Source organism: Musca autumnalis, unplaced genomic scaffold, assembly GCF_047663935.1.
Source record: "Musca autumnalis isolate F117 unplaced genomic scaffold, ASM4766393v1 scaffold_3, whole genome shotgun sequence".
NCBI classification, from domain to species: Eukaryota; Metazoa; Arthropoda; class Insecta; order Diptera; family Muscidae; genus Musca; species Musca autumnalis.
In genome coordinates this window covers 133,153,278-133,173,169 of record NW_027411866.1, presented here as the reverse complement: position 1 = coordinate 133,173,169, position 19,892 = coordinate 133,153,278, and the positions used below count along the sequence as shown (strand labels likewise).

The window sequence follows — 19,892 nt, the reverse complement described above, 5'->3', positions numbered from 1 at the left end:
TCTTCCCCTAAAAATCGTACAAATCCCACATTAATTATCCGTATTATTTACATTGTTTTCTCTTTGGGTGTATCAACAAATTACATCGATTAAATAAATCGAGTTTTTCCTCTTGAAAATCAACAAATGCGTCATAAGTACGTAACAATTTACACACATTTAAAGCAAAGCAACTTTGACGGTGGTGACCGGCAGTTTAAGCCAATTTCTCAGGTGTTTTGATTTGGTTCACAATTCAACGCATTGGAATTGAGACCAAAACAAATATCAAAAAAGAAATATGAAAAATATGACAGCAATACCTTAACACCAACAACAACATGAAGAATAACTACGAGACTACCCAACAACTAGGTTACGGGAATCTAAAGTAGACGACACAACACAATCAAAAGACATTTGGCCAAAAGCAAAAAATCTAAACCCCCTTACAGAAATGTTCCACACTGTTTTTCTTACCTTACCAAATGGAGGGAAAAAACTGGTGTGTGACTAAATGGAGTTCCAATAAAGGTTCCCCCATGCCTGCCTAAATAAAATTGGGTCTTCATAATGTTTACACTACAAGATTGTGTGTTGTTGTGTTGAGTTAAAATGTTGTGTGAATTTGGTTTAAACGTCACTACCTCTTCTTGTACCTAGATATTGTATGTATGTTCCAAACATGTAAGCCATGTGTGTACCACCAGTATGCTACCATTGCTGTTGTTTTTCTTGTATTTGCTCCCTAGTTACATTTCAAACATATCTGTCTTTTTGCCCGTCTGTCTTCATCGTTGTAGCTATTTGTCTTTAGTTTTTTCTCTCTATAGTGTGCCTGCAGCTGCAAATTATTGTAAAAAAAACACACACACTGCGAGCATTTAAAGCTCTTTGGAAATAAAAATCATTCATAAAGTTCATTCAACTTTTGGTGTACAGAGTTAGGTTTTTTTGTGTGTTTTGTTTGATTGTTGTTGTTTTTCTTTCTTAAATGGCAACAAATGGTATCACAACATTTTTCGACGTTACCAAAGTTGTCATAGGCGTTGTTGTAGCAGCTAGTAACTGAATAAGTGTGAAATTACATAAAGACTGATTTAATCGAAACCGATTCGGTTTTCTTTGGTCAACAAAAATGATGTCTACCTTGATTTATCAGTGTGTACTGTGCAATCAATAAATTACTTGACACATTTTATTGTTATATAATCGGAAATACACCTTTTTTGTTGATAAAATGCATTGACCGGATGGGATTTTTGTGGTGAATAATTTCTAAGATATGGACTGAAAAGTCAGGGGAAGTGACAGAAAATACGGAAATTCTTAAAATAATTTTTTCTTATAGAAGACCACAATTTGGTATTCTTACTGATGTTCCCAAGAAGGTCTTCTTATAGAAGACCACTAGGTCTTCTTATAGAAGACCACAAAGTCTTCTTATAGATGACCACAAGGTCTTCTTATAGAAGACCACAAGGTCCTCCTATAGAAGACCACAAGGTCTTCCTATAGAAGACCACAAGGTCTTCTAATAGAAGACCACAAGGTCATCCAATAGAAGACCACAAGGTCTTCCTATAGAAGACCACAAGGTCTTCCTATAGCAGACCACAAGGTCTTCCTATAGAAGACCACAAGGTCCACCTATAGAAGACCACAAGGTCTTCCTATAGAAGACCACAAGGTCTTCCAATAGAAGACCACAAGGTCTTCCTATAGAAGACCACAAGGTCTTCCAATGGAAGACAACAAGGTATTCGCATAGAATACCACAAAGTCTTCCTATAGAAGACCACAAGGTCTTCCTATAGAAGACCACAAGGTCTTCCTATAGAAGACCACAAGGTCTTCCTATAGAAGACCACAAGGTCTTCCTATAGAAGACCACAAGGTCTTCCTATAGAAGACCACAAGGTCCACCTATAGAAGACCACAAGGTGTTCCTATAGAAGACCACAAGGTCTTCCAATAGAAGACCACAAGGTCTTCCTATAGAAGACCACAAGGTCTTCCTATAGAAGACCACAAGGTCTTCCCATGGAAGACAACAAGGTATTCGCATAGAATACCACAAAGTCTTCTTATAGACGACCACAAGGTCTTCTTATAGAAGACCACAAGGTCTTCTATAGAAGACCACAAGGTCTTCCTATAGAAGACCTCAAGGTCTTCCTATGGAAGACCACAAGGTCTTCCAATGGAAGACAACAAGGTATTCGCATAGAATACCACAAAGTCTTCTTATAGATGACCACAAGGTCTTCTTATAGAAGACCACAAGGTCCTCCTATAGAAGACCACAAGGTCTTCCTATAGAAGACCACAAGGTCTTCCAATAGAAGACCACAAGGTCTTCCTATAGAAGACCACAAGGTCCACCTATAGAAGACCACAAGGTCTTCCTGTAGAAGACCACAAGGTCTTCCAATAGAAGACCACAAGGTCTTCCTATAGAAGACCACAAGGTCTTCCTATAGAAGACCACAAGGTCTTCCAATGGAAGACAACAAGGTATTCGCATAGAATACCACAAAGTCTTCCTATAGAAGACCACAAGGTTTTCCTATAGAAGACCACAAGGTCTTCCTATAGAAGACCACAAGGTCTTCCTATAGAAGACCACAAGGTCCACCTATAGAAGACCACAAGGTCTTCCTATAGAAGACCACAAGGTTTTCCTATAGAAGACCACAAGGTCTTCCTATAGAAGACCACAAGGTCTTCCAATGGAAGACAACAAGGTATTCGCATAGAATACCACAAAGTCTTCTTATAGACGACCACAAGGTCTTCTTATAGAAGACAACAAGGTCTTCTTATAGAAGACCACAAGGTCTTCCTATAGAAGACCACAAGGTCTTCCTATAGAAGACCACAAGGTCTTCCTATAGAAGACCACAAGGTCTTCCAATGGAAGACAACAAGGTATTCGCATAGAATACCACAAAGTCTTCTTATAGACGACCACAAGGTCTTCTTATAGAAGACCACAAGGTCTTCTTATAGAAGACCACAAGGTCTTCTTATAGAAGACCACAAGGTCTTCTTATAGAATACCACAAAGTCTTCTTTTAGAAGACCACAAAGTCTTCTTATAGATGACCACAAGGTCTTCTTATAGAAGACCACAAGGTCCTCCTATAGAAGACCACAAGGTCTTCCTATAGAAGACCACAAGGTCTTCCTATAGAAGACCACAAGGTCTTCTAATAGAAGACCACAAGGTCATCCAATAGAAGACCACAAGGTCATCCAATAGAAGACCACAAGGTCATCCAATAGAAGACCACAAGGTCATCCAATAGAAGACCACAAGGTCTTCTTATAGAAGACCACAAGGTCTTCTTATAGAAGACCACAAGGTCTTCTTATAGAAGACCACAAGGTCTTCTTATAGAAGACCACAAGGTCTTCTTATAGAAGACCACAAGGTCTTCTTATAGAAGACCACAAGGTCTTCTTATAGAATACAGCAAGGTCTTCCTATAGAAGATCACAAGGTCTTCCTATAGAAGACCACAAAGTCTTCTTTTAGAAGACCACAAGGTCTTCTTATAGAAAACCACAAAATCTTCTTATAGAAGACCACAAGGTCTTCTTATAGAAGACCACAAGGTCTTCTTATAGAAGACCACAAGGTCTTCTTATAGAAGACCACAAAGTCTTCTTATAGAAGACCACAAGGTCTTCTTATAGAAGACCACAAGGTCTTCTTATAGAAGATCACAAGGTCTTCTTATAGAAGACCACAAGGTCTTCTTATAGAATACAGCAAGGTCTTCCTATAGAAGATCACAAGGTCCACAAGACCACAAGGTCTTCTTATAGAAGACCACAAGGTCTTCTTATAGAAGACCACAAGGTCTTCCTATAGAAGATCACAAGGTCTTCTTATAGAAGACCACAAAGTCTTCTTATAGAAGACCACAAGGTCTTCTTATAGAAGACCACAAGGTCTTCTTATAGAAGACCACAAGGTCTTCTTATAGAAGACCACAAGGTCTTCTTATAGAAGACCACAAGTTCTTCTTATAGAGGACCACAAGTCCTTCTTACAGAAGACCATAAGGCCTTCTTACAGAAGTCCACAAGGCCTTCTTAAAGAAGACCACAAGATCTTTTTATAGAAAACCCTAAGACCACAAGGTCTTCTTATAGAAGACCACGAGGTCGTCTTATAGAAGACCACAAGGTCTTCTTATAGAAGACCTCAAAGTCTTCCTATAGAAGAGCACAAGGTCTTCCTATAAAAAACAAAAAGTCTTCCTATAGAAGACCACAAGGTCTCCTTATAGAAGACCACAAGGTCTTTTTATAGAAGACCACAAGACAGCAAGGTCTTCTTATAGAAGACCGCAAGTGTTCCTACAGAAGACCGCAAGGTCTTCTTCTAGAATACCACAAGATCTTCTTATAGAAGACCACAAGGTCTTCTTATAGAATACCACAAAATCTTATACAAGTCCACAAGATCTTATCGTAAACCCCAAGACAACGAAGTCTTCTTATAGAAGACCACAAGATCTTCTTATAGAAAAACCCAAGACCACAAGATCGTCTTATAGAACACCCCAATGAATTTTTAAACCCTAGGTCTTCTTATAGTAAACCACAAGACCTTGTGATCTTCTTATAGACGATCGTATGGTCTTCATATGGAAGACCACTTAGTAGTGACCAGTGATTTTTCCTACTGCTAGTTTCAGGTCAGTTTTCTTGAGGGAAAGCTGGGATGTTGTTCTTCGTCTGGATAGCATTGGCCACATTGCCATGCAACTGGGTTTTCTGTGTAACAAATCGACTCCAATAGCTTTGTTCTAACTTCCGCATGAACTGGCTTGGTCGAGTTGTCAATTTTTAAGTAGGGTAATTCCGATCCGCGACGCACCTTTTTATTTCCATCAGTGTTGCAATGACCCTGGACCCCAAAAAAAATTGGTATTGGTTTTATGGTCCCTATGTCGTTCTTGCAATCCAAAACTGCCGCAGACTTAATATAATAGGACCTAAGTGATTTAGAGACCGCATTACTATCAGCACAGATAGTTACCGATTCAACTATGTACCTCAATTTTCGTTCAACTTACATTTTCGTCCATCTAAGTGCTAACGGCATAAATCTATGTACCGTCTAGAGGTGGGGAGTTGTGGGTCCAGTCCTTCCTGTGGAGTATATGTACATTTATTGGCTCGAAGTTCATTTGTGGTGATATATAATCACTGATTTCAGCACGTATCTTATTCGGAGCTGCGCCATGGTCCACAATGATTCCGAGGTGTTTGTCTTCTGAAGAGAGCTCTAAGACCACAAAGCTGTTTTAATAGAAGTCAACAAAACTTCTTAAAAGGTCCCTACGATCTTCTTGCTCAAGACTTTCAAATCGTTTGTTTGTAAATTTATATTGGAACTAAAATAACGGTAACATATTAGGTTTGTCCTTTTACTTGATACATTTTTCTAAATGTTGCTGAAACACTTTTTTCTAGCAACTTTTTCATTGTACGAAGGTCAAAATTCGAAACATTTGTAAAAATATTACAAAATATCGCGTTAGAAGACCAATAAGACAGGCATATTGTGTACATTTTTCCCTTTATTATTAATGCTTATGGAATTTAAATAATTTCCAAAACCCGTAAGTGCTTGTCATTAACTAATGCAGAGTATAAAATTTCATTCATAAATTTTGTTGTATGCCGTTTAAAATTACACAAATGGCAACCAACACGTCGTCATACCAAAAATAAAAAATTTAATTTCCTTCCTGTGCGCTTGTATGGCGGTGGGAAACCCATGTCTGTTGGCACAAAATTCAGTGACACAGATCGTCTATTGCCGACCGTCTAGTAATTATGTTAGTTTTTATAATCTGTCTAACAATTTTCGCACACAAAGTCAGTCTAACCATTTATTTTTGTCACAGAAATAAAAATGAGTTGCCATGTTGCTTTTTCTCAGTCTCCTTAAATGGTGTGAATGGATCGCCTTGATCGCAGATGTACCCCTACTATTCGGTACGTTTTCTTGTCCATTCATGTTCATTGGCTTTGGAATTTTTGGAGGTCTGCGGTTAATTCTCCATTTACACTTTCCTACTTCATTGATTCATGCCAAAGAAATAATGTCTTTTCGGATTTGTCCGACGTTAAAACATCCGGCCCAGTGGGAAATTTCGGTTCAACAAGAAAGGGTTCTCAAATAGGGTTCTCTATAGACCCTTTCTCAAAGAAAGGGTGCTTCTGTAGACCCTTTCTCAAAGAAAGGGTGCTTCTATAGACCCTTTCTCTAAGAAAGGGTGCTTCTATAGATCCTTTCTCTAAGAAAGGGTGCTTCTATAGACCCTTTCTCTAAGAAAGGGTGCTTCTATAGACCCTTTCTCTTAGAGAAAGAGTGCTTCTACAGACCCTTTCTCTAAGAAAGGGTGCTTCTATAGACCCTTTCTCAAAGAAAAGGTGCTTCTATAGACCCTTTCTCAAAGGGAAAGGGTGCTTCTATAGACCCTTTCTCAGAGGGAAAGGGTGCTTCTATAGACCCTTTCTCAAAGGGAAAGGGTGCTTCTATAGACCCTTTCTCAAAGAAAGGGTGCTTCTGTAGACCCTTTCTCAAAGAAAGGGTGCTTCTATAGACACTTTCTCAAAGAAAGGGTGCTTCTATAGACCCTTTCTCAAAGAAAGGGTGCTTCTATAGACCCTTTCTCAAAGAAAGGGTGCTTCTATAGACCCTTTCTCAAAGAAAGGGTGCTTCTATAGACCCTTTCTCAAAGAAAAGGTGCTTCTATAGACCCTTTCTCAAAAAAAAGGGTGCTTCTATAGACCCTTTCTCAAAGAAAGGGAGCTTCTATAGACCCTTTCTCAAAGAAAGGGTGCTTCTGTAGACCCTTTCTCAAAGAAATGGTGCTTCTGTAGAGCCTTTCTCAAAGAAAGGGTGCTTCTATAGACCCTTTCTCAAAGAAAGGGAGCTTCTATAGACCCTTTCTCAAAGAAAGGGTGCTTCTGTAGACCCTTTCTCAAAGAAAGGGTGCTTCTATAGACCCTTTCTCAAAGAAAGGGTGCTTCTGTAGACCCTTTCTCAAAGAAAGGGTGCTTCTATAAACCCTTTCTCAAAGAAAGGGTGCTTCTATAGACCCTTCCTCAAAGAAAGGGTGCTTCTATAGACCCTTTCTCAAAGAAAGGCTGCTTCCATAGACCCTTTCTCAAAGAAAGGCTGCTTCTATAGACCCTTTCTCAAAGAAAGGCTGCTTCTATAGACCCTTTCTCAAAGAAAGGCTGCTTTTATAGACCCTTTCTCAAAGAAAGGCTGCTTCTATAGACCCTTTCTCAAAGAAAGGCTGCTTCTATAGACCCTTTCTCAAAGAAAGGCTGCTTCTATAGACCCTTTCTCAAAGAAAGGGTGCTTCTATAGACCCTTTCTCAAAGAAAGGGTGCTTCTATAGACCCTTTCTCAAAGAAAGGGTGCTTCTATAGACCCTTTCTCAAAGAAGGGTGCTTCTATAGACCCTTTCTCAAAGAAAGGGTGCTTCTTATTTCTGAATTCCACAAACGACTGACGTCCAACAATATACACCATTTTCACATGTAATTCGAAGAATTTCAGTTGTAATTTGATTATTTCATTTGAAATTCGAAACATTTCACTTGTAATTTGAGAATTCCAATTGAATTTCGAATTATTTCATTTGTAATTTGAGAATTCCAATTGAAATTCGAATTATTTCATTTGTAATTTGAGAATTCCAATTGAAATTCGAATTATTTCATTTGTAATTCGAATTTTTCCATTTGTAATTCGAATTATTCCATTTGTAATTTGAATTTTTTCATTTGAAATTCGTATTATTACATTTGAAATCCGAATTATTACATTTGTAATTTGAATTTTTCCATTTGAAATTCGAATTATTACATTTGAAAATCGAATTATTTTATTTGTAATAAAAATAAAAGTACTCTCATTTCTTATTTATACTAAGGTGAAGATAATTCAACCATAACGCTTAAATCAATAAAGGATCGTATTCATCTTAACTTAAAATTTTTTATGAAAATTATATTTTTGAGACTTTTTAAGCATTTTGTAATAATTAACTTTTTTCTCTAAAACGTATAGTTTTCCTGCAATCGGGTCTTCTTTTTAAAGTTCCAAAAACTTTGGAGGGTAATATAGGTGTATCCTTACATGCCAATCCCTTGGCTTTTGATTGGGAAAATAACAAATCCCTGACTTTATATGATTCTAACATTTTTGATTAAATTTTTATCGCATATTTAAATTATTATTATTTATAATACTTTTCCACATCATTGTGTCGACGTTTTAACTGTACGCTTCCAACACCCTCTCAATCATCTGGGATGATCCACAACCTTAAAAAAAACTTAAAAATGGATCATCGTTGCCACCACCCTTAATTTAAAAATATTTCAGATGCTTTGATTTTCAAATGTAATAATTCGAATTTCAAATGAAAAACTTCAAATTACAAATGTAATAATTCGAATTTCAAATGTAATAATTCGAATTACAAATGGAAAATTTCGAATTACAAATGAAATAATTCGAATTTCAAATGAAAAAATTCGAATTTCAATTGGAATTCTCAAATTACAAATGAAATAATTCGAATTTCAATTGGAATTCTCAAATTACAAATGAAATAATTCGAAATTCAATTGGAATTCTGAAATTACAAGTGAAATGTTTCGAATTTCAAATGAAATAATCAAATTACAACTGAAATTCTTCGAATTACAACTGAAATTATTCGAATTACATGTGAAAATGGTGTAGTTGAATAGCCAACGTAACAAACGAGACTGGAGTGAAGCCTTCTCTATGTCCTCGAACATTTTGGCTCGATTGACGGCATCGAAGGTCTTCGATAGGTCAACAGCCACCATGACTGTTCGGTCGCACGGCCTGTTCTGCTTCAGTACTTGACTGATATGCGGGGATATGGCGTGTAAGGTCATTTCCGGAATGCATGTTGATGTTGGACAACTGGGAAACAGTCAGGAGTTATACATTTCGGTACCCCTTTGTTGACGTGTTCCTTCTTACCCTATAATTACACATATTTTCACTGCATGTTTGGTCGGTTTTTAATGATAATTTTGGTTAAAAAATCAATTGAAGACCAAAAATGTTTTTCAAATGTCCAAGCAAAAAAAAAAAAAATAAATAAATAAATAAATAAATCATAAATAAAGTTTGACGGTTGGCGGGGCGTTTTTCTGTACACACATCAAACAACTTGCTTTTATTTTCCATGATGATGGATGTGTGGATGGATAAACGGCGGGCTACATAAATGAATAAGTAAACAGTTTGGCATATTTTGGCCCTATGCCATAATATACATTGATTGATATACTGGACTTGATTGGAAAATGTTGGACTTCCTAAAGAAAAGTCAACAATTCAGTTTTTATAACAAAAATAAAAATATTTATACAAAATTAAAAATCAATGAAATTCTAATACAAAATTGCTCTTTTCTTCTTCTCTTTCTTTGCAGTTAATTAAACCTGGCAAACAACAATTCCTTGGTAAATTCTTTCCACACAACAATACAAAATACTCTGATTCTCGCATCCAGTACCAGTACCACAAACATACACTTACGCCGAACTGAGAAGAATCAGCAAAATAGAACAAAACTGACGTAACTTTTTTTTCATAATACTCTACAAAACGTCTTCTCTTAGTTTAGAAACGGCAAGAACGCGTCCCCCTAATTCATTTGATTTAAACAACATTACAATTGAAACATCACAAGAACTCAGCAAAGATGAGTAAAAAACCAACAGTTGGACCCGCGTTACATAAAGTTATTATGGTTGGTAGTGGTGGTGTTGGTAAATCAGCGCTAACCCTACAATTTATGTACGATGAATTCGTTGAGGATTATGAACCAACCAAAGCAGATAGTTATAGAAAAAAGGTTAGGCAAGAAGAACATTTTTTTTCTTATAACCAGAATGCGTGAAATATTTTATTAACTTTATCTTTTTCATGCCTTTTAGGTTGTATTAGATGGCGAAGAAGTACAAATAGATATATTGGACACAGCCGGCCAAGAAGACTACGCTGCCATCCGTGATAATTATTTTCGTAGTGGTGAAGGTTTCCTGTGTGTTTTCTCTATAACAGACGATGAAAGCTTCCAGGCTACACAAGAATTTAGGTAAGTTTAAATTGTAGTTTGAATCAAACAGAAAATGCGATTGGCTTTCTCCCAACAGACAGAGCCTGGAATTTTGGTTCTGGCAGACCATTATTTTAGCATTTTCGATTAATTCTTATGTTCTTATATATCTTCGCCTTATATATATATCTTCGCCTATATACATATGTGTGACATGACAATGTTTAAGGTTGAGGATACGAAAACTTTTTGACTATCTTCTTTGGGTCTGTTTTGTGAGGGAACCCTATTTTCGAGTTCAACGAAATATATCATTTATTTGCCATTCCACCTGATACACTTATGAAATACAATCCTACCCGCAACATGACCTGATTTTTTAGTAATCATAACTTCACTTTTACTTACTCACATTTCTTCAAATATTTGTTTGTTTGTTTTTATTCTTTTGTTGGTGTTTTTGTTGTTTGTTTGCAGCGTATATCATGATAATCCAATCTGTCGAAAGATACCCGTCATTTACCATTTTAGCTTTCCATTTTATGTTTCTTCTTAAAAGCAGTGGAAATTTAATATTTTTACTTTGGTTTTAGCCGCAACATCACAAGATCGACTTAACATTATTGCAGTTGTTGTTTCTCTCAAGATGATGATGATGTCCATTGCGGTGAACGTCAAATTATGAGAGTGAGATGTTGTCATTTTCGTATGGCTAAGTCGTACATTTACCTTGCCAGTTTTTGTTTTTGCCATTGTCATTTACTTTAATTTTTGCTTTTCATTAACACTTTCTCAGTAACAATGCCAACCAAAGTTGTTGCTGTTGTGGCCGTTTTGGATGATACTCCGTCCATCCATCCATCCATCCGACCACCAATGTTAATGAACATTGTCATATTAATTTCAAAGTCTTTGCTAATTAACACCGTCACGTCGTTGGTCATCCGTCCGTTGGGTGGTGTAAACAACAACTACACATGTTGTATGTCTGTCTTTATTACTATGTTAAGCTGAGGAGGACTTGTTTTACAATTGACAGTTAGTTTACATCGGCTATATGTTTGGCATATGAACTTGTAAAGCGAAAAGATATTAAGTAGTTTTCACTTGGAACTGTAAAGAGAGTTTTGCATGAGGGTTTCTCGGATTTGTATAGGGTTTAAAATAATTACATTAGCTATTGATTGACAAGGAAGTGGGCTGATATAATCCATCTTGTTTTGAACAAAAATTATTGCTTTCCAACTTTAAACTCCCCAAATGAGAACGTTCATATTACGGACATAAATCCGACTAAGTACGTAAAGTAAAATAAAATAAAAAGAACGTTTTCTGTTCATTTTCTCTAGAAGATCTTTCATTGAGAAAGGGTCTACAGAAGCACCCTATCTTTCGGAGACGATCTATAGAAGCACCTTTACTTTTGGAAAGGGTCTATAGAAGCACCTTTACTTTTGGAAAGGGTCTATAGAAGCACCTTTACTTTTGGAAAGGGTCTATAGAAGCACCTTCACTTTTTTAAAGGGTCTGTAGAAGCACCTTTACTTTTGGAAAGGGTCTATAGAAGCACCTTTACTTTTGGAATGGGTCTATAGAAACACCCTATCTTTCGAAAAGGGTCTGTAGAAGCACGTTATCTGTCGGAAATGTTCTATAGAAGCACCATATCTTTCGGTAATGGTCTAAAGAACCACCCCACCTTTCGGAAAGGATCTGTAGAAGCACCCTATCTTACGGAAAGGATCTACTGAAGCAACTTCTCTTTCGGAAAGGGTCTATAAAAGCATCCCTTCTTCGAGAAAGGGTCTATCATTGAGAAAAGGGTCTATAGCAGCACCCTTTCATTGAGAAAGGGTCTACAGAAGCACCCTTTCTTTGCAAAAGAGTCTATACAAGCACCCTATCTTTCGGAAAGGTCTATAGAAGGACATTTCTTTGAAAAAAGACTATCAGGAGTCTTCTGAATATATTAGTCCATTTAACAGTATAAGGTCTTCTGTTTATTGAAGACCTTTGCAAGATCTTCTGATTATTGAAGACCATTCTTCTGATTATAGAATACCATTTGAAGCTCTTCTGATTATAGAATACCATTTCAAGGTCTTCTGATTATAGATGACCCTTAGAATGTTTCCTATTTAGAGAATACATTTAGAAGGTATTTTGTCTGTAGAATACCGATGTATGGAAATGGTATCCGATTACGGCATTCACACTATACATTTGAACTGGCTGTGCAACTGCATCATTGTGAATAAATCCAAGCCCGTCTTATAATCTTTTTGATCTAGAGGTTCCCGTTTGTAGCCTTAAATCTCTCTAGAGGTCATGAAGATCTTTTCTGACATGTATGGGTGGGGGAAGCCTGCCCACAAGATTATGGCATGGATGCTCAATACGACAACGTCCGAACAGGTACTGTACCGATAAATCTTGTGCTAATGCACCAATAAAATCTTTGCCACCTCATGGAGATGTTTTACAGGTGTTATGAGAAGCACCCTGCAAGAGGTTAGCACCTTGAGTATTGCCGGTCAGCGACTTGAGGATTTTTCCTACTTCTAAACTAAAAGAAAGGATGCTTCTATAGACACTTTCCCAAAAGAAAGGTGTTTCTATAGACACTTTCCCAAATGAAAGGTGTTTCTATAGATACCTTCCCAAAAGAAAGGTGCTTCTATAGACCCTTTCTCAAGAAAGTGGGCTTCAATAGACCCTTTCTCAAAGAAGTGGGCTTCAATAGACCCTTCCTAAAATAATCAATGCTTTTATAGGCACTTTCTCAAAGCAAGGGTGCTTCTGTAGACCCTTTCTCAAAGAAAGACTGTTTCTATAAACCCTGTATGAGAAAGGGCGCTTGTATAGACCTTTTCTCAAAGAAAGGGTGCTTCTATAGACCCTTTCTCAAAAAGGGGTGCTTCTATAGACCCTTTCTCAAGAAGCGGTGCTTCTATAGACCCTATCTCAAGGAAACGGTGATTCTATGGACCCTTTCTCAAAGAAAGGGTGCTTCTATAGACACTTTCTCAAAGAAAGGCTGCTTCTATAGACAATTTCTCAAACAAAGGTTGCTTCTATAGCCACTTTCTCAAAGAAGGGGTTCTTCTATAGACCCTTTCTCAAAGAAAGAGTGCTTCTATAGACCCTTTCTCAAAGAAAGGGTGCTTCTATAGACCCTTTCTCAAAGAAAGGGTGCTTCTATAGACCCTTTCTCAAAGAAAGGGTGTTTCTATAGAACCTTTCTCAAAGAAAGGGTGCTTCTATAGATCCTTTCTCAAAGAAAGGGTGCTTAAGAAAGGGTGCTTCTTTAGACCCTTTCTCAATGAAAGGGTTAGACCCTTTCTCAATGAAAGGGTGCTTCTATAGATCCTTTCTCAAAGAAAGGGTGCTTCTATAGACCCTTTCTAAAAGAAAGGGTGCCTCTATAGACCCTTTCTCAAAGAAAGGGTGCTTCTATAGACCCTTTCTCAAAGAAAGGGTGCTTCTATAGACCCTTTCTCAAAGAAAGGGTGCTTCTAAGCACCCTTTCTCAAGGAAAGGGTGCTTAAGAAAGGGTGCTTCTTAGACCCTTTTTCAAAGAAAGGATCTTTCTCTAGACCCTTTGTCAAAGAAAGGTTCTTTCTCTATACCCTTTCTAAAAGAAAGACTCTTTCTCTAGACCCTTTCTAAAAGAAAGACTCTTTCTCTAGACCCTTTCTAAAAGAAAGACTCTTTCTCTAGACCCTTTCTAAAAGAAAGGAAGCTTCTCGAGACCCTTTCTCAAAGAAAGGGTGCTTCTGTGGACCCTTTCTCAAAGAATGGGAGCTTTCCCAAAGGAAAGGAAGGGTACTTTTCTATAGACCCTTTCTCAAATAAAGGATGCTTCTATAGAACCTTTCTCAAAAAGGATGCTTCTATAGAACCATTATCAAAGAAAGGATGCTTTTATAGACCGTTTCTCAAAGAATGGGTACTTCTATATTCCTCCCATTGAAAAACTTTAGAAATTCTTCTCCGAGAAGATCTTCGCTCTTTAGATCGATGAATGCTTACCCGGTGAAGTACTGCTTAATACATAAAATTTAATTAAATTGTCGAAAGATATCGAATGTTATGGTGGGCTGGCTTCAAAGTCCATTAATTAGTTTTGTACAATACAAACTAACCGAATAATGTCAAATGATTCACCTTCTCTAGAACTTCTACATGCACCCTTTATGTGTGTAACAAAAACAAATAACAAGTTTAAGGTTTAGTTTTTTGCCATTGTTCTTACTGTGTAACTTGGTAATGCAGTTATATAGTCGCGTGAGTAGTGGAGGCATTTAAGTTACAATTTTAATACGAAAACAAACAAAAAATATTAATGTTATTGTTGTTTTTGCTATAGCATTTGTGAATTGTTTTATCAGTAATTTGTTAACCCTGAAATAAACTATCGTTTATTTATAGCCTAATTAGCGGTGGGGTAATGATCGTTGGGGGGAGGGGATGAGAAAACAAAATATATGAAACATAAATACTTTGGAAATTACTTAAATATGTATGTGGTTGTTGGAAGGGGATGTTGAGTGAGGTGGTTTTATTCGCCAGCACTCAACTGACGAATGTATCAGAAATCGAGTGGTTGGTTGATGTGTGGTTGCTGCCGTTATCAAGTGTTTGTGGATATGAGTCATACATTTCTTCGGTAATCAATATCAAACAATTAATGCAAATACACGTCAGAAAGGGGTTTTATTTGGCCAGGGGAACTAACTATACAACATGCCTTTCACAGGATAGGCAAGGAAATAAGAACTGAAGTAAAATTAAGTCACTGTAACTGAAATGAAAATTCCTTGTGAAAATATCAGTATGAGTAATGGTACATTTGTTCAGCTTTGTGGTCTGATATTATAAACCAGTAAAGCAACTAGGAGAGTAAAAATAGTAAAACAATGAACAATACTTCTTTAGTACTCCTCTTAATAACTTTTCTAAATGGCGTATGGCCATAAAGCCAACACATCATTCGATGAATGCTGTGGATATACATTTTGTAACACTGTGTAAAAATATAGGTATAGCGTTTTAATTATAAAAAAACCAAACACTAAGATTTTCAGTATTAGATTTAGCTGGAAATAAAAAAAATTGCGGTTAATTTTTATAGAATCTTATCTATCACCATCATCTTGCCTCAAGTTTTTCATTTGTCAATTGTTTTTTTTTTTTTTCTTCTTTTGTTGGAACGGACAGAGAGAGAGATGGAGAGATTGGATACGGATCTAATGTAGAAAACAATTGTGTGAAGAAACACACGCATTTGTAATATATGGGAAATAAATGAATTGTTTGAATGGATAGCAGCAGAGAATGAAATGTTGTTGAAAATCTTGGTACTTATTTGTTTCTTTTATAAATTATTTAGTACAACGCCACCAAGAGTGTGTGAAAATTTGTTTTTATCTATACAAATAGAAAAAAAAAAAACTACAACAATTGCTTGTCGAAATTAAAACAAAACCACATACAAATGTCCTAGAAACTGGAATAGTGATTAAAAAAAATGGTTTTAATTCCTTGTGGAGTTTGTATAATAGTACATTTTTATTCTTGTTTTTATTTTGTTACATTTTTAATATTACGCTGAAGGGTAAGGCTTTGGAAAAATTTAAATGTTTCATGTGATAATATATATAATTGTTCCACAAACATCCCATAAGGGACAAGAGAGACTTCTCACATATCAATGAGTGCACACCGATTCATATTAGCTCAATGATATGTGACCTACAGTTTATCGCCGAGTCCGAATGGCGTGTCTAAGACACCACTTTTGTAGAGGAGTTTTACATGACTGAAATACTCAGGAAATGTCGCCAACATTACTGAGGGGTATTTTGCCACCGTTGAAAAGTGTTTTGATGTTGCCTGGCCGGGCAATCGAATCCACGACCTTATGTGCGCAAGCCGGGTGTGCATACCATTGCACCACGGTGGCATCCATGTGATACCACATTCGTAATCCCTCAACTTCAACTTATGGGTGCAATATTAAGTCGGAAGTACATCTAAAAAGTATGTAGTATGAGATCTAAGTCTCCTTTAGGCTTTCCTATATGAGATCTTTAAAACATAATAGACCCTATTAATACTTAATATTCGCACAATAATACTGATATCATTACTTTCCACGGAAAACCTGACCGTTTATTTTCCTGCAGATGAACAGAAGACCCTCAAATGGTACAGTAATTTCATCACAAACTGCAGACCTACTGAAGGGCTTTTTCTTCTACCTTCCAAAGGTCTGCTATAGAAAAAAATACCCATCTAAGGGTCTTCCGTATACAGAACAGGGAAGGAGGGATGAGGATAGGCTGTTGCTTCCAATGGCGTCACAGCGACAGATCCGAAGAGATGCACGTATAGTTTGAAGAAAGTAAAAGGGTTAAGAGGAGTGTGCTACGCCGTCGGATACAGGTAACGGTGAGCTTTGTTTCCTGGATCGCAGCCACCATAAAGTATACAATTCTTCTGACTTTGCTGCGGATGTCGTTACAAGAGCTTATTAGATTAGATCTATGCTACAATTTTGATTTTTTAAAATAGTCTGTCTTAATCCCATTGTTGTTGTTTTAATATTTAAAACAACTAATTTATTAGTGGAGAAGGTTTGGCATTGTTCGCAAAGGGGTAAGGCAGAAAAGAGTAGTTTCGATCCTCGCCACAGGATCTCATCAGTTCCCTTGGCTGTCCGTCTATGGTAATCACTCTAGCATCCAAAAAATGGAGATAGGACGCCAAAAGTTTGGGAAGATGTGTCTTTTGTTTGCAGGCAGGTCAAGTTCGTAGATGGGCTATATCGGTCCACGCTTTGATATAGTCCCCATATAACGGTACCACCCGATTTCAGGTATTTTGACGTTTTTTGCCACATTTTCAAATCGAGTTGGCTTTAATTTGACATTTAGGGTTCCTAGTGATCAACAAACTTATATCCCAAAAATTATGGGCAAATTATCATGTTTTGGTATAGCCTGATTTTCGGCATTTTGAGATTTTTAGCTATAATCTTTAACCGAGCTAGCTGTAATCTGATATTTGAGGATCTCAGTGGCCAAGAAACTTCTCCACCAAAAATCGTCAATATAGGTCCATGTTTTGTTATAGCCCCCATATAAAGGCACCTCCCGATTTTCGGTATTTTAAGGGTTTTAGCTACAATTTTTAACCGAACTATCTGTATTTTGGCATTTAAGGTTCTCAGTGGCTACGTAACTTCTCCACCAAAAATCGTCAATATAGGTCCATGTTTTGGTATAGCCCCCATATAACGGTACCTCCCGATTTTCGGTATTTTGAGATTTTTAGCTATAATTTTTAACCGAACTAGCTGTAATTTGACATTTGATGTTCTCAGTGGTCACGAAACTTCTCCACCAAAAATCGTCAACATAGAACACAGTTTTGGTATAGCTCGCATATCACGGTACCTCCCGATTTTCGGTATTTTGAGGATTTTAGCTACAATTTTTGACCGAACTAGCTGTAATTTGACATTTGAGGTTTTCTGTGGTCACGAAACTTAGCACCAAAAATCGAACTATCTTTAATTTGACATTTGAATTTTCAGTGGTGACGAAGGTGGCCACAAAACTCCTTCACTAAAAATCGTGAACATAGGTCCATGTTTTGGTATAGCTCCCATATAACGGTACCTCCCGAATTTCGGTATTTTGAGGGTCTTAGCTTTTGAGGTTCCCTGCAAATATAAAACTTCTCCACCAAAAATTGTAATTGTCTACCTACACTTTGATATAGCCCCATAGGCGGTATCTTTCACCTGGCTGAATGAATACATTTTGGAGTATCCATGGTCGAAAAATGTTTCCAACAAAAATTGTGAAAGGAATCTAATTATTACTTTTTATTAAGGACTATTTTATGGTGGAGGGTATAAAAAGTTCGACCCGGCTGAACTCAACGTTTTTTAATTGTTGGTATTCAAATTGTTTTTTTTTTTTTCATTGAACCATCCTCCTTTTCCTTCAAACAATTTACATATATCGTCTGTTCAACGTTTCTATTGTCTTGTGACTTGAAGCACGTGTGACTTTAATATGCCTATCAAACTAAAACAATTTACATATAGGCCAAAAAACATGACGCAATTTCAGACATAATTTTGGCGCCAAGGATTTTTCTTCTTCCAAATAAACGTTCAATCTTCCCCCACAATAAAAAGCCCCACAAATTTCCCCCAAAAATTGTTGTCATATATGATGTCTTCATTTTTTTATGGATTCATAAACATGTGTTATTTCAGGCTAACGCCTGAAAAGCATAACTCCTTGAATCAATACTCCAGCCAGCCATAAATTATATTCCCTCTTAACATAAAATCCCCAATGAACGCGACCTACAATAAGGAAGAAAAACGTTAAAAAGCATAGCATTGCTTCTAATGAGTTTGTTTTTACGGAAATATATGTAACCGAGTTCTCTGCTAGCTGGGAATAACAAGTGTTATGCCACCTGCAAAACTTAGAGCCGCTGATATGTTCGTTCTACTAAAAAATATTGTAACTAAAATATGAAAGAGGTGTGTGTGTGTGTATGTGAGGGAAGGGAGTTGGAAACAACTTAAAGTTAGCGTGTTATGTTTACATTAATTTTTAGAGTTGTCGAGTTTTTTCACTGCTCCCTTAAACCGCCCAGCATGGAGTTTTTTGTCGCTTTATGCACGGCTATCCCTTACTCTCAACTTACATAGCCTTTTCAACATGCATTCATATTCATATCCATTATATATTTCAACATTGGAATAGTTTTGTGGTACGATGATGATGTATCCATGTGTGTGGCCTACCCATCCCTCACCTCCCCTTGCTCAAGCCAGTATATGGAAGAACTCTTAGCGCGCCCTGTTTCTATTTGGCTTTTATGAGACATTCATTAGAAGTCGTAAAAAAACTAGGTAAATGAGAACATAACATTAATGTATACTGCGCGTAAAGGCAGAGATAGACAGACAGACATACAAACGAGCGAACGAACGAACTTGCATGTGGAACTGTCGACTATAATCTTTTCAACATACCTGTAAATGTGAAAAATATGAGATTATAATAATATGTTTGACAGTTTTTTTTTTCACATTTATGATTTATGAACGTTAGGATCAAATGTTGAGAATTATGTAATTTGTCAGAGGCAACCCAATTATCAACTGAAGCTATTATTTATCTATTCTTGCCCTTTTTTAGGGCGCCTATAAGAACAAGTTGTTATAGAGACATTTTATAAAATAATGAATAGGAGTCCTTCTGTGGAACATTTTCAGGCAATCATGAATGTTTCCCTCGGAATTTTCCTGCACGGAAAATAATTTTAAAAAGTGAAATTCTTTAAAAATCAATATTTAAAAACGTTGAAAAATGCTAGAATCACTTAATTATGCAATATTCTTGCCGAATTGACAAAAATATTCCCTTTTTGGACAAATATAAAATGAACAACGTCTAATGTTTTAAAATTGTTAATAACAAGTCAGAAAGTATCAGTCAGCTGTGCTGACGGAGATATACCCACAGCCACTGACAAAAAAAAACCAAACACAGTAATTATGCCGTATATAAAATATATTGATTCTGTATCACGAGTTTGCTTTAAAATCTGTATGTACCGTAATGGGGGGCTATACACCAAATCATTGGCATATACCAAACATTTTTAGTAACCAAACCACTTCATAAAGGACTCAAAATATTAAATTACGTTAAACTAATTTTGAAA

General features: G+C 36.6%; 1 protein-coding gene across 2 annotated transcripts in view; it reads left to right on the top strand.

Annotated features, from left to right (window-relative positions):
- Positions 1 to 19,892, top strand: part of Rala (Ras-like protein A) — a 103,060-nt gene that overhangs the window by 57,833 nt on the left and 25,335 nt on the right. For both annotated transcript variants that reach the window (XM_073974461.1, XM_073974460.1), the window contains exons 2-3: positions 9,501 to 9,926; positions 10,009 to 10,169. In XM_073974461.1, the coding sequence (XP_073830562.1) occupies positions 9,774 to 9,926; positions 10,009 to 10,169 (314 nt within the window). In that variant the 5' untranslated portion in view covers positions 9,501 to 9,773. The remainder of the gene's footprint in view (positions 1 to 9,500; positions 9,927 to 10,008; positions 10,170 to 19,892) is intronic.